We start from the raw sequence: 16,712 nt of genomic DNA, 5'->3' as shown, positions 1-16,712 counted from the left end.
AGTCCATTCCCGTTGGCTCCAATTCCCAGGGACCAGTGAAAATACCTCAAGCTAAGTGGGAATTTTTACCTTAAGTATAAAGATATCAGTCCTTTACATCTAGCCAACAAGGAACTTTAGCCAAAGGATTCCAGCCAAAGGGTTTCGACTGTATGAGATAATTCTAGCCCAACACCCACCTGATTTTGTTCTAGCGTTGAGTGCAGCATCAAGGTAGAATGCAGCCTTCTCGGCGGTCGGTGCCCGCAGCTCAGACTGGTTCTCTAGCTGGGTACCAGATATCGGGTCTTCCCGGAGGTAGACACCAGGCGCAGTCCCCACACCAGATTCTGTGCCTGAAATATGAATAGAATTTTTGTCAAGTTTTAAAAAACTTTACAATCAATGACAATAAAAGGAGCACAACTGTAGCAATATTTAAATACCATTTACCTTTTTGTCAAATGTTATGAGGAAACTGATTCAATGTGGATACTATTTCACTTAAACTCATCCCAATCATCTGATCAAATTTCCATGTCTTCCATTATTTTAATATTCTCTGACATAAATTTTAAAGTTAAATTAAATCCAATGATGAAAGCCAATTTCTTCCAATTATTCCAACATTAAAAAATTAAAAGTTGAAAAAACAGTTTTCCTAATAACTGCCAAAACAAATCATGTGTGTTTTTTAAGAATGAACACTAGGTGAAGAGGGTCTTGGCACACTGGGGGATATTTGAAACTGGTCCTGACTTCTGGCATTGTCTGGGATAGTTCTGATGGTGAAAACAGTGATAACTCTGAGCCAAGTGCCACAAAAACTGGCCCAAACCATGGTAGAATTGTTGTTACTATGCCAGTGTTTTTATTCTAATGTAAAACACTTTAATTAATTCTTACTTCATTTCTAGGATGGTAAACCAAGTGAACCTGGACTACCATTATTTGTAAGCTATTGTAGGGTACCAGGTTTGAACTGGGCAGAATGATGGGCCGTCAAGATGGGTCATTCACGATGCCCACTCTATTCTGGATGTTGCCTTGTAACTTGTATGGATATTCCGAACAATTCGGAACAAGCTAGCTGATCAGTCTCCTTAAGTCACTTCAGCTTCATTTTGAAATATTGTGGAAGGTTTATAATTTGAATTTATAAACAGAAAGAAACATAATTCTTAAATTCTGCCATGCATTGGTTTATTTGTAAAGCCTTAAGTATGGTTACAATATTCAACTGCTGGTTCACAGCCATTTCTGGGACGTTTTTCCCCTGCCAGTGCCAACCACTTCAAGGTGGTTAATGATGTTGATACAAACTGTTTCTAATGGCCAAATCCTGACATCCAAGCAGCAATATCTCTACCATCAGTTCTTGTCAAAATATTTACTATTGTCATACCGATTGTTACACACAAATCATTAGGGCTATAGGTTAATTGCTAGGTGGAATGACTGCCAAGTAATATGTTGTTTTTTTGAATTCTTTATGTGCACCTGAAGTGAACTAGACAGAAAGTAAGTAAACTTGACAAGAAATTACGAAAAGAAAAACTTAACTCTGGTGTATACTAAAATGATTACAAGTGTTAACAACATGTTTCATAATATTCAAACAAAGAATTTTTTCTGTTATTCGGATATTTTTCTGAACATATAGATAAGCTGAGAATGATAATATTAAATGTTTTCATCAAAATTTCTATCATAAAATCACTTCTGTAAGTATGTTGTAATTATTCTTATCTCTCGGAACCATGGCAAGGATTTGCAAAACATTTCTGAAATCCAAGCTAAGTGGTGTCAAATCAACTTTTGACATTTCAAAAAACTTGTTTCATCTTCCTAATTCCTGGCTTACACTATCTAATATACATGTCAATCTTAAGCGGTTTATAAGTGACTTGACATAATAAAAGTTGAGATAGGTGAACAAAAACATGAATTTAGGGAGAAATAATTCCTTTTGACATAAAAAAGACAAGCAAAAAATGTGCAAAATCTTTTTTGATTTTTTTTTCAAGAACAAAAAGTCAGCGGCACTTTACGAAGACATAACCCATACGTACAATTTTTTCCCTCCTCTTCTGTCCATTTTTGACAGTTATGGGAAGTGTTTGAAGTTTTCTTTACCCTCCTGTAAGTTTTTTAGTATTCACATTACGAATAATGACCAAAATACAATTGATAAGCCCGAAATGATTCCTATGACCCACTCCATGCAATAACAATTTATCATTTCCGAAACATTTAACCTGTTAGCTGCATTCTAAGACCAGCAGATATGACACTAATGCAATCTGGAAGTTTTTTCCAACCCTTTTTAATGGTTAGAAGCAAGTTTTTCATTATATTCCATCCAAACACCAGGGTTATGGGTCGTCTTAATCAAATTAGCCTCCAATTAGAGAAGAGTTGAGAATGTGACATTTACCTCCCTTTATTACTCCCAGACACCAAGAAGGAAATTCATTAGAAGAGGCTATTTAAAGCCCATACAAATGTCATAATGAATAAATCATGTTTATTTCATTCTGCACATTGAAGATTGCCATGATAATTATATATAAATTGTGATATTTTAAAACCTTAACAAATTGTGCTTTGAATGTAAAAAACAAACAAACCATCATCACCCTAAGATTAATCTGAACAAGTTCAGGAACCAGTAAAATAAGTCAGAAGTCAAAAGAAAAATATGCTCAAAAAAGTATCAGAGAAAATTTGGAATATCACCAGCAAAAACAATGTTATGACATGACAGAGGGTAAATTACTGGATGTTTATGCCACGGATGTCATTAAAAACATCATTTGTGTCGACATTTGCCATGTAGCATGTGCATCACACACCTGAATTACAACAGTCTTAGAATTCTGGAGATAATACACCGCCAATGAATGATGTATTAACACCCAGTGCATTTGCAGTTTACGTTGCGAAAACAAATTTACGTCTGATACACACACATTATGTGCGGTTAAACAAACAAGCCCCATCAGTTTTAATTATATTCCCTGTAATGTTTATGTTCAGGTAATATTTTGTATGTTTATCATCGTTGTAGAATTAAATATATATCACCGTATTCAACGAGGTACGAAATCTTTGCCAGGTACGAAAACCAATTACCAAATATTAGGTTCATCAGGAACATAAAATATAAGCATTTTTTTTAATATTTGCTATTTTCAATATGACATAATCAGTTTGTCTGAAGAAATATAGAAATGTGTGCACAAATATTGTTTCTGTAAAGATGTGTTGCTGAATTGCAAGAATATCAGATTCGATTTGGATCATGAAATTAATAATTCAAACCACAACCCAGTAAAACAGATTTGAATTCAGAGATTTTTTAAGCGTTCTAAAAATAAAAACTAGTTTAAATGATTCAAGTTAGGATTATTCACAAAATAGAAGCATATTTCCTAGCTATTATCATCTTTACACACAAGTATGTTTTAAAATTCTAGAAAATTATCCAAGCCTCACTCAGATCTTGCAACGCAGTACTTGTTTGTCCAATTATAACAGTTAGCACACTCACTTCACACTAAGGCATCCCAGGTTTCAATCCTGGCCTAGGTGTATGTTGTATGTAAGTTTAATTTGTGCTTCCCAAAGCATCATACCTACGAGAGTTATAATAATGTCATTATAGTTTTCTATATAATAACTTTTTTTTAAATCATTGTAAACTAAGCGTAGGTTTACGCTGATGCAGCAGTCTGGCATTGAATGTTTTTTCTCACCTTGGGCAACCTCGGCCAGTAAATCTTTGAGCACTTCCTGTTTCCCGGACACCTCAACAGCCGACACACGGACCGAGAAACGTGCCCCCGTCTGATCCTTCTGGTCATTAATAATCTTAAACAGCCACGCAATTGCTGTCGGAATAAGGCCGAGTGTTGAGGTAGAGCTGTCTTCTCCTACCATTGTGTAAGTTTTGCCTGAAATTACATGGAAGCAAATCTTGTTGAAAACGCACCAGATTAAATATTATGATCATGTGGTGTAAAAAATAGTATTATTTGATTATATTTCATTACATAACGTTATTTCATTACATAACTTTTATTCATTTCTAATTGTAAATGTATTAAGCTGCTCTTTAAGTGAAAAACTGTTGCCTGCAACATATTGTTTCAAGCATAAACTTTTTGTGTAGAAGTAAAACAATATTATATGAAGGTTATAACATTATTAAATGTCATAATACAGTACAATAACTATTCTAGTTTAATTGTAAATACAGTCATAAGCAGAACACATTGAATTGTCATGGAATCCATTTCCTGTCTGAACCAATGTCATCCACGCATGCATTAAGCAAAAAAAAAGGCATCATACTTTAGGTGGGAGAAAACGAGACATTTCTTCCTTATAAAGCCTCTGTAGAATCTCATCTCAACAAGTAACAGACGAGAAGGCGAAAAAAAGACATCCTCATAAGGACAAGAACAAAAATCAGGAAAAAAATCCTTCAGAATCATTTCATTATGGCATTGTATCGGCTTGTGTCAATCATACTATTCAAGTTACGAGCAATCTCCCTGAAATCCTGTAATTACCTAACCAACATTCAGCAAATATACAATTTCAGATACAGCTCTATTCATATCTGTCATGCAAATAATGGTGATTAGGCGGCCGGTACATCACAATATCAGGCACGCGCTAAAAGAAACAACGGCCTTAAGGAACACAGGAAACTTGGTGGAAATCAGCGGAGGGCAAGATGTTAAGAAAATAAGCGACTGGAATATTGAAGCCTAGAGACTAAGACAGGAAATGAAATATGTATCTTTATTGAAATATTTTGTAAAATGTTAAGCTAGACTGATTTTCATTATATAAAAAACAATAGAGTGTTCGTGAAATACAATGCAATACACAATATTTTTTTTTCAAATCACCTGCCATTTCTTTCTTATATTCAACTGTAATTTATGTTACTTATTGGATTTTTTTGCATCATCATGATTAAATATTTTGTACAATTTTCAGAACCATTCTTTATTTATTGTTTATTTTGGTTCAATTTTTTCCTTCAAGACATTTCCATTAAAAAACTGTTCTATTAGTTCCAAAACAAACAAGACATGAAATATGAGACATACAAAAACTCACACTCATTATTAGATATGGGGATTGTCAGTTGAAGATGGGATTCAGCACATGAGATGCCTAAAATCAGGTTGTTTAACTTGTTCTTCCCAGCAGAATATTTCATCTCTACAAGCTCTGATATGTAAATTAAACACATTAGCTGTCTTTGTAAGAAGAACCTAGCTGCTAATGTAAAGTTGCTTAAAACATGATGACACATTGTTAACAAGCTTTAGATAGCATCTGTGTTAAGATGTTGCAAGTCTGTATCTAGGTCTACAGTAAGTTTTCATTAAAATGTATTTAAAGGGGCATAACTCCTTAACACGTAGGTCGGAGTGGTGGCACTTGTGATGCATATGTGTGCATTGTATGCAGTAATGCACACTGACACTGGCACCTTAAGACCATTTTACCCCACCATGAATGTATTTCCTCATAGACTGCTCCTTGTTATTCTGCAGTGGGTTGTACACGAATTGTTCTGGCTTTTCTCCTCATTTTATAGCCTTGCATGACTCAAGAAATGTATGCAGTGAAATAAAACAACATACAATATTGACAAGCACCATGACAAACAACAGATTAATTTACCCCTATACAAATTTGACAAGGAAAACACCAGAATCAACTTGAGATGGGGCCTGCCTTTAATCCCAATTCCATCATTTCAAATGAGAAAGTTCTGGTTGTATGAATTGTGGAGGAATAATGAAATTTGCCATGTTTTGTTGGGAAATGATCAAAATAATGACTTGTTCTTCATCTACAGCAACCCAGCTGACAAATTTGATTTTCATGACCATGCAAGCATTATTGCAGAACCGGCTTATCCACTGAGGGCATTTCTTTAATCAAGTATTGCCTTCTCAACACATGATTCAGCCCTCCAAATTGAAGAGCAGGGTGATTTTAACTAAGATTAGTAACCATGGCTTGAAAAGACAAATCTAATCATGTCTGAATGAGGTTTTTATTAATGAAATTCCACACAATGTGAATTCTATTGTAATTTAATCATTTGATTGACAGAGACACTTGAAATAAACAGGCAAAAGAACATGCCACAATATTGAACTTGTTTGTTAATGAAGCCATTTGATTTGGGAATGGAGTGTTCTACATTCCGAAATATGGAAATGATTAGAGGAGAAATTATATAAAGCATGAGGATAATTAGTTGAAGTTCATCGAATTTGCGGATGCAACAAGCACTAGGGTGTATTTCATAGAAAACATATTGATACTTGATGGGCATGTTTTTTCTCTCATCAAAAAAAGAGAAGCTAAATTTATTTAATTTCCCTGACCAAACATTGCTGAAGCATAACTGAACCGAACAATATGTGTATGCCTGTCTTGCCATAAAGCGTCCTGTAAGGGGTCAGGCCCCAGGATGCAGATTTTTAAAAAATATCTTGAGATGAAAACACTAGGTGTCATCTTTGAAACATTGTGTGATACTTTAGGCGGGTTACCTGCAGAGCAACGTGTTTAAGGCTGGACATGTGACTACTTTACACATTAAAGTACTGGGCTTAGCTTTAACTATTCAATGTTTTATTCTGTCTAAGGCCTGAAACTACACAGAACCAAACATGTCGATGGGGGCAAACAATATATACAAACTAATTAAGAATTCTAGTGCATCATTAAAATGGGATCACATAATTTTACACACCTAGTTTGGAGTATCCGTAGGTGAAGACACAGCCATCTGCACCTGAGACCACGCCCTGGATGATCTCTGCCAGACTTCCAGAGCATACCTCAGTCTGTAAGTCAGAAAAAGATAAATTATAGCAAGTCTCCAGAAAAGTGCTAAACTTCATGTCTTGAAAGAATAAGGCAATGCATGCTAGCACAAATACATGTAAGGCATAATTCGCCACATGATCTTGTAACAAAATTTCTAAATTCAGTAGTATATATATATATATAGTGCATGAGTCAACTTGAAACTTCTCTGGCTTGGTGTATGAAATCATTACCAAGGTTTTGTTGCACATGTGTTGCTAGTAACTCTCTTTATATTATAGAACACAGATTCAATTTGACAACAGAATGGCAACTTTCAGATATGTTGTAATTATATATGCCTGAATTATCCTAGCTATGTGACCAATTACCTATTACCCTCACTTTTATTTCAATAGTCATATTTTTTTGGCTCCCGAAACATTCCACTTGATTAAGGAATCTTAAAATGCCAGTATAAACCACTAAAACATAATCCATGGCAAAGTCAGGTCAAATATAATTACAGTGTTACAAAATTGCATGAATTTTCCGGCATACAGAAATGGCACCAAGAAATGTAATGATAACAATTCTACATATGTCAGGGCTCATATAGACCGATAATAATGACCCCAAAAGATGAAAAAATAATTAATTAGTTATTGAAGAAAATGGTAAAACTCCTTAATTATGAACCTTTCTTAGTTCACCAAGGGGGGTAACTTATCATCCTACAGTGTCAAAGCCATAGCCTGATGACTTCTTAGGGCGCCCCTAAAAACTAAACCAGTGTATTATTCTGTGTGATTATTGTCAAATTTGTTCTGGTTGTGGTCAATAAAACAGTCCTATAAAATATAATTAATTATGATGGCCAACAAAATATTAGTATTACCAGGCTGTCATCGGGAGAGTACACCCCATCAAAGGCAAACATTTTCGGAGCCATTGCAGCCTTCCTGTGCGCGATACTCGTAGCATAGCCGCTTCCTGCAGGGTCGTAAACCGTGACCTGCTTGTTCCGAGTGTCTATATTTAGAAACGAGGCTGCATGGTCGCCATGGTGATTTGTTGACACAACTCTCAGGATAACCTTCACCTGAAAAAAAATGAGAACATTGTACTATATCAGAAATGAAAATCTGTTTATCACTGGAATAAAGGTAAAATAACTCTTGTGTTGTATGGAAAATGTTAAGCAGCCTATGGATGCCCAAACTGAATCTGGTTTCTAAGCTAGAAACCAAGAGATAGTTACCCTGGTATAGGGCTCGAACATTTTGAGTGAGAGGCCCACACCTGCACCACTTTACCACCCCAACCTAATTTCTCTATCTTGATGGAAGAGAAGATTAAATCAGTGATGTGAAGTAAATTTACTCAAAGAGAATATTGAACAAGCCCTTGAAGGATAATATTTGACGATTACGAACATGTCAAACATACTCCATCACTATTCCTGTGTTTAAACAGCCCATTTTCAAAAAGTAATACACATATTTTTAAATTTGATAGTTTTCGAGTGTCTAGTTTACGATGATGGATCACTCGTGAGTACATATGGGTCTACATTTGCACACAGAGCGAAACTGTTTCTATTCTTTTTGCCAAAAAGCTAAAACATTTTTCATGAGCAGTTTTGTGGACCATTAATTATGTTTACATGCTTATGTAAACAAAACTGTTAGAATTTTCATTATAGTTTATGTGAAAATACATGTTTTCTTGTTTTATACCCAGTTTCAGAGAATTATTGCTTAGAATTTCCATTCTATTCAACATTTGGATAATCATTTATTGGAAAAACATTTGTACTTAACTAAAGTCATAAAAAATGGTTACCTTTGGCACCAAAATACATGTATGACTAAATCTCATACTGAATTTTACTCATAAAGTAAGCGATTGTTAATCGGCCTGAATTATTTGAATTACTGCAGTGGTCATACAATTTGTTTTAAGTAAATCGGCATAAGCTGGGCGCAAGGGCCATCAAAAAAGGATTTAGTTGTGAATTGGTCTTATTAAGTAGATTATTTGGAAATGCACAAATTTTCATAAGAATATTTTGCCATTTTTATGTGTGGCCAATATCAGTGAATGATCTTGCAAGAGAATACAGCTACAAGGCTTTATAATGACGACAGTATTTGACCTTTCTTCCAAGGAAACACACCACCTTAAATTATACCATTTCAGACTTAATTTCCTATACCAGGTATAGTGTATATAAAAAATCCCCCCTCAAATCAGCCTTACATTAATATCTGTCAACCCACATTACCTTTCCACTCACTCAAGCCTGTCATCACAGCAGGGGGACAGTGCCCCCATCCGGGAACAATTTGTGATGGCAATGTGGCACACACCTCTCCAATCTCACAAAAAAACTTGGTGGTAATAATGGCACTAACCTTTTGGTTACAGTTTTTTTGTGGGTGTGTTTGTTTTTTTCAAATTATTACATTTTTTTTTTTATAAATCATTCAAGTTTTGAAGCATAATTTTTAATTTTTTTTTTAGATAGACCACACTCCCTGAATACTATGGGACCAAATTTAACCTAGATAATAACTTAATAAAACCTTGGATGATCAGCTTCTGTTCAGACTTCTTTTGAATAATGTACAGAAATTATAAAAATATTAGTCATGCAATGTATTAGGTGATACATTTTCGAAGAATCTGGACAATTTCGAAGAATCTGGACAATTATATCATGCAAGGGAAAAATGCAAGCATTAAGCTGACAACATTTCTAAGAAATTGCCAAACTTAGGATGAAATATTATGGAATGTGACTCTCCTGCAAAAAATATATAATATCCTGCAATTTGAACACTATTAAAACACCACATCTAGAACTTGAGAGAGAAAGCACTTGTAAATGCTTTACCCCAGCACTTTACACCTATCAAGAGACTACTTGTACAGCCCTTGAAAGTGGAGTAGTTGTGTGGAGTTATTGCAGGACATTATTGAGAATTTCCAAGAGCATCATCAAATTTCCAAAGACATTGAGCTATTAAAGACCAAAGAATATTTATGTGTAAGTGTCTCAATTAAGTAGGAGAAAGGACATATACTCATGCACATTTGAATTTCTATTGAGAATATCAATGTTATTTTTGTTTTTTTGCCATTATCTTGTGAAGAATCAACAACACATTGATTTAGGTATACTCTTACAAAACTGAACCATTGCAGTGTCTTTAAAAATGTCTAAATTTTATTGATAAAATTGGTTCTCAAAAAATGCAGAACTGAGAAACAGAGAGAGCAAAATCAAATTAACAAAGGACAATTTCTTGGACTTGAAAAATACACATAAAACAGTAATTTGTTTGGAAACATTTACTTCAGACCTTTACCACTGTCCCCTACTGTTTTCAATGACCATAGAGTGTACTGGTCCAAGCCCCATGACCACCTGACATCATAAAATACCCCCAGATACCATCTTGGCCCAGGTCAGTGGGTAGTAAATCTGACATTACACACTTAGAAACAACTGGTCATAGGGTAGTAAACATGTTTACTGCTCATTTAGGAAATAACCATAAAATTGCACACTGCAGTGATGTCTGCTGATAAGCCAAGCCTAATCTTTTTTTTCAAGGAAATGAGTCCACTTTGATAATATTAAATAAATACATGATTTTGTATTTCAGTATATTAAATTTTAAGTTAATTTTCAGTTCGATATTCAATCTTTGACATAACAGGAATATGTTCTATTATGTTTTGTTATGAATCATAAAATATCTATGGGTATGATCCATGAGATTAAAGATAAGCAGAAACATGTCCCAAAAATACCAGGAAAAGTAATATCCCAGTAATTATGGCACATATAAAAAAAGTAAATCAAGGCCTAATGAAAAACAGTTGCGCAACACTTACGCTTAATAGCTGCAACCAATTATTTCATTTGCATAAAATAATGGCGAATATGTTTTAATCTTGACCATCAAACAACCAATACAGACGGTTTCTGCTTTGTTCCTTAACCAAAAGCAACAAAATGAGCCCTTCATTTCTGTCTTGTTTTAACACCAAAGGGACGTACAATAAGGCTTAACAAGGCAAAACAGATCCAATTTGCTTGCAATTTACTTGAGCATGCCAATTCAAGGGAGTTAACTTTGGGGAAGAAAATGTAAGATAACTCTGAACCAAGATATATTGTATAGTTCATGTCCCTCAAACAAGCTGATAGCAAATGTGACCAGTGGTGCAGCACTACAGTGGCATGCGGACACATTCAGTATGTTAAAAAGTCTGAAATTTAACTGAACAGTGTTGTCAGACATAATTCAGAAACAATTATAACAAGGCTGATTTTTTTGCTGAATTAATGTACAGAACATACTTGATGATCCAGCTTTTGCAGTTTCAGGTTATCAGCGCACATTCAGCAATGATTCAGATGGTATTCAGACTCATTTTCAGCAAAATTCAGATAATATTCAGACCATACTTTTTCATGAGGGTATCAAATCCTGACAAAAAGTATTATGGAACAGTATTCACTAGGTTCTTGTGATACCAAATATTATTATCCTTTAATAAAGAAAAATATTTAATTCAAGTTGTTCAAAAGATTTCCTGGATTAAACTGTTGCGTTTGCTCTGTTTAGTGGAACATGAACTATTCAATATATTTTGGTTCAGACTAAACTTACATTTTTTCCATAATGTTCACTTCCTTGAATTAGCATTTTCGTGCACAGAAGCTGCACACAAATTTGAGGCCTTGTCTAGATTTGATAAATTTGACTTTTAAATAAGTTAATAAATATCAATATTCCATTCAGCCTCATGAAGTATGCCTGCAGCCTGCACATAGACCATGCGTTTTTACCAGTTAATATTGTTTTCAAACTGTTTTCATTCGACATAGAAGGAAAACCAATCTTGAGCAGTGAAATTTCCTTTTAAAATGCATTGTAATACACCATTAATTTACATCATAAATAAATATCTTAATAAGGCTTCCATTTTGTTAAAACAGACAATAGTTCAAAAACAGGTAGATAAATCTTTCTGGAATAATTGCAGTATTTAGAAGGAACTGAAAATCAATTTCAAACCTTTGAACTATTAAGGTAATCCAAACAATTCTTTGAAAGTTTTTCTTGGAAAACTCCAGACAATGGGACTACAGGTTGGCCATTTTTCTTCTGAAATGCCTCTCAGAGCTGGAGTTAAATGAATTAACTTGGATCAAAAATATCCTTCAAACATACAAATATTTATTAGTTTTGGATGATTTGAAGGTCAAACTTTGGAAAGAATTGAATTTCCTGAATTATTTGAAATCAATGAAGAACATATTATTGTATGGGAAACATGCCGAGTCAGAATTTATTTGAGGACAACTTGAACTGCAATATGGAAATATAATGCTCATACAGTTCTGTAAAATATTGGTAAAAAGGTTTATGCATGATGCTTTTAAAATCATCCCTCACATATTTTATCAATCCTGTAATTCATTATTTTTTTTTCATTAATCCTGCCTAAATCTTACTCAAAGTTCCTTATAACCTGAATAATATATACACTCTTAACCATCAAAGTTCATTTTCTGGGTAGTCATACATGGAATCACCATAAACAAATTACTTAGAACCCAAAATAATCAGACAAATTCATTAACATGAAATAATTCTCAAATTTGGGGGGCAAATTATACCCCTGACTCACGTAATCACACCGACATAAAAATTTAGCGCAACATTTTTTCATTCCTTATAATCCTTTTCACCCGAAGATTTCTGCAGAAATAAATATGCCTCCAAAAACATACATTAATTAATAGTACTCTTAATAATGAATTATTACCTAGTGCAGGTGTAAGCAATTTCTTGAGGATGTGTTACCATGGTTACTATGATTATTGTTCAACTTTCACAAATTTTTAAGATTTCCTTGCAGAAAAAAGTGCTAATTATATAATTGTGGTAAATATGCTAAATTCTCTAAAGTTTTGAAAATATTAGTGGTGTATTGGTCTAATAACAACAATTTTATCAAGATTCCTAAGAGTGGTTTTGCTACCTAGCTGATGAAAATCTCTCAAGGTATAAAAACTATTGATGAAGCACCCAACCAATACACCACCCCACCCCTCACCATCCAGCCCTTGTAACCATGGTGTTTGTCTCTGAATGATTGGATGACAAAAGGTTTGATCTTCAGAACATACAAGACTCTGGGTGCTCATATGGACAAGTACATTTTCTAAGGAAGAAACAGGATTTAGCCTTCTAAAAAATTATTTCATATCAGCTGTGTTTCCACCCTCAAGCTGAATTATATTGGCTTTAAAAGCAGACAAATCCAAACATTTATTAGAAAACATTATAACTGTGTTTAGACTTTGCCCATTTTTATTTATAAACAAACATAATCTAATTGCAGCTACTCAAGGATGCTAAAATAATTGTCTAAATACTGGCAATAAAAAAATGGTCTAATTTTAGGCAATAGTTAGATGACCTGAAGTAATATTTTAATGAATAAGAATGGGCAGACACATTGTCAATACAAATTTCTGAGGCAGGTAGTGTGTATCGAATGAGTGGCAGTAGGAGGACCTTTAAACATTCCGTAAAAGATGAAACATAAGTACTTAATAATTGCCTATTTGCAATTGCATTGGTTTCACAGATTTAGTTGTTGCAGTGTCTAATTCTGTTCTAAAAAAATGACCTTTTTCGCAATATGTAAAGGTTTGTAATATCATTATTTTCCCAAATAATTGTTACAAATTCTTTCTCTACACATAAACTTTTTTTAAATACCAAAATATTTAGGGGTCAGCAGGCGTCCAGAATCACATACGTTAGTATGGCATTTCTTCAACAATGTTGAAACCGTGTGTTCGATGTTTCAACAAGTGCAATACACAGCTGCATTAAATTAAGCCTAATTTAATAACAAAACTATCCACATTTCCAAGATTTCTAGAAATTGGTACAAATTAGATTGCATCCCATGATCTTTTTTATTACCTACTGAAGGTTTTAATAATGAGACTGTCAACCTGATGTGTATGCATTATGATGTTGTTAATCTAAAACTTAATCAAATGTAGGTGAAATTAACTTAACTAATGTTATTTTCTTTTATTACTAGGGCAGGTCAAAATTTTCTCCATAAATTTTAACATACAAATCTTTTGTGAAATTCTGTAAATTCCATCTAACTTTATATTTTGTTGCAAAAGAAATAAAATATATATTTTGATTAAAACACAGCAGGGAAAAAGTAATATTTTCCCACTGGATGACATAAAATATGTTATGGAAAAATATACTAAAATTGTACATGTTGGCTTTGATTGTGTTTTCTAGTAGTTAGGAACTCATTGTAAAAATGAGCTGTTAAATATATGTAACAATATTACAGCAGACTTTGGAATAATCATCATTATCATCATCATCATCATCATCATCATTATCATCATCATCGTCGTCATCATCATCATCATCATCATCATCATCATCATCATCATCATCATCATCATCATCATCATCATCATCATCATCATCACATCACATCATATAATCATTGTACTCATCATCATTGTCATCATTGTCATTATTATCATTGCCTTTGAAAACAAACAGTCAAACACATTGATAATTGTAATATTGATGATGATGATATCGAAATGCCAATTTTCACCATCATTGATATCACCATCATCATGCATTATTAAAATTAACACTTCTTAGAACTTTGACTAGCACCCTAGATATCACCATTATGACTTAAAATTATTATCTCAAAGCCAACCTTTCACCCCCTATCCAAAGCCTTTTTTCTCTACCTTGCCCATTCCAGAAGACTGTCCTCGTGACGAGTTCCGCAGTAAACATGGTGGACACGGTGGTGCGGACAGACGGATGATCTCGGAGAATTTTGTTGGGAACGTCGGCAACTCTGGCTCTGGTTGGTGGTGTCGCTTCTTCTTCTTATGGCTTAGCTTCTGAGCAGCCCTGTTGACAAAATAAATAGTATAATTAAAAATGCAATTCTTCATGAAATAAAATACCTAATATACATCTAAATTCTATGTTATGTCTTTCCACAATTTTTGTAAAAATAAAAAAATATATCGCCTCTCACCATCTCCATGAGACACTGAAAAGTGGCTGGAGCACATTTGAAGCTGAATGACATTTTTGAAACAAAACCTAGCCATTAAAGATAATCATACTTTTTATTTCTACATATTTTGAGCTGTTCTATTATGTCTGTCTATTAACTGCTTTACACATTCTTCGGGCAATAAAAATGCACTGAGCAAGTCATAATAAACAATATAAGACTTGAAGTCTGAATAACAAAAATAAAACAAAACTTATTCATTCTCGCGCAATTTTTTCTGAAGACCGACCAACCTTAGTGCATTTAAAACTAAATTTGAAAGTTAAACATCTATGCACCAGAACTTACTTTACAAACAACAAAACTTTTAGTATATCCATGATCAATCTTCAAAACAAGTTCTTGAAACACAGAAATACATTCCCTGCAAGACCAACTCGGCATTTACCAATTACTCAATTACACCTTCATCAAACCCTTCAACTGTTTTGTTTACTTTCACAATATCTGGCAAATCAAATCAAAGGACTAGGGGTCTGCAATAACAGGCCCCAGATCTTTATGAGGGTGCATCTCTTAGTTTTGGACAGTTATTTTGATTACTGTAATTAATTTACGACCACACCATACACATGTCTGCTGCACAATGTCAGCATGTATTCTGGAAGTTTCAAAGACCATGGACCATTTCAAGCATCAGGTAATTTAGGCCAAAGAAAAACTATCTTTAGATTTTGATCCCCATCCTGCCCTGTCTGAAACCTGCAGCCTAACAGTTTCTTTATTTGATAAAAGTGTGGCCTTTATTTGAGTGTGAAAAATATGGCATATGTTTGACACAATTGCCATGAAGCCTAGTCTAGCTGCCCATTCTTTTTCATATCTAAATAAGAATCTAAACATTATTTTCTCTGTCCTGAAAGTTGTAAACTGCATTACTGCATGTAAGGTTTTCAGGAGCCTTTAATTATTTACGGCCATTTATTGTGTACTTGCACTTTTTTTGTGGTTTCACAAGGCATTATGGTTCATGGTCTTGACAGAGATGTTCCCTTGTCGGATATCTTAAAGAGTCATTAAATAAGTTGTTTCTGGGAACAGAGAGTTTTTTGTCACAAGTACAACATGCAAACAACAAACTAGTATGAAAAAGTTAACTCAGTTTATTGAGACGCTTTTTTGATTGTTATGATATGTGCACCACTGTAAATGACCCATTGCAGATTCTTTTGATGGCTCATTTTGAACCAAGTTACCCCACCCACCTCCAAATCACAGGTGTGGCAAACCACCATTAACTCATCCAAACTGACCAGTAGTCATTTTATCTCTCACCACCTTGTTTATACAGGGCATCCCTAATTACCACCACTGGGCCCTTTTCAATGACCCCTAGGCCCCTGGGGGACTGACCACCAGCTTGTGGGAGAACCCATTAAAAAAAATCCGGGAGCAGTAATTGTGGATTTACTGCTAGCCATAAAATCAAGAATGGAGCACACAGATGTTGAAACAATTATTTACTAGTAAGTGTTCCTCTGATCTAAGAGCACCCCACTATGCCCCCAATTACTGACCCTTAGTTCTTCTAGCCACTGTGGTCATGAAATAAGGATTTGGGTTTGGTGTTTAATCTTGTAGAAAATTGCTACAGCCAGCATCAGTTTTGTGAAAGTGTTAATTAGTGAAAACCTTGAAAAGTCCAAATTTAATTACCAAGTGAGGGCCACACCTGTTATCATTCTAATTTAACTTAA

The 16,712-nt window shown here is 34.2% G+C and overlaps 1 protein-coding gene across 2 annotated transcripts in view; it reads right to left on the bottom strand.

Moving 5' to 3' along the window:
• Window positions 1-16,712, bottom strand: part of LOC128209021 (kinesin-like protein KIF26B) — a 150,943-nt gene that overhangs the window by 15,128 nt on the left and 119,103 nt on the right. For both annotated transcript variants that reach the window (XM_052912819.1, XM_052912818.1), the window contains 5 exons: window positions 14,675-14,843; window positions 7,730-7,933; window positions 6,776-6,869; window positions 3,738-3,935; window positions 180-335 (listed from right to left, as the gene is read on the bottom strand). In XM_052912819.1, the coding sequence (XP_052768779.1) occupies window positions 180-335; window positions 3,738-3,935; window positions 6,776-6,869; window positions 7,730-7,933; window positions 14,675-14,843 (821 nt within the window). The remainder of the gene's footprint in view (window positions 1-179; window positions 336-3,737; window positions 3,936-6,775; window positions 6,870-7,729; window positions 7,934-14,674; window positions 14,844-16,712) is intronic.

The sequence above is a fragment of the Mya arenaria genome, chromosome 11 (assembly GCF_026914265.1).
Source record: "Mya arenaria isolate MELC-2E11 chromosome 11, ASM2691426v1".
Classification (NCBI taxonomy): Eukaryota; Metazoa; Mollusca; class Bivalvia; order Myida; family Myidae; genus Mya; species Mya arenaria.
The sequence above is the reverse complement of the archived record's forward strand: the minus strand, read 5'-3'. Positions and strand labels throughout refer to the sequence as shown.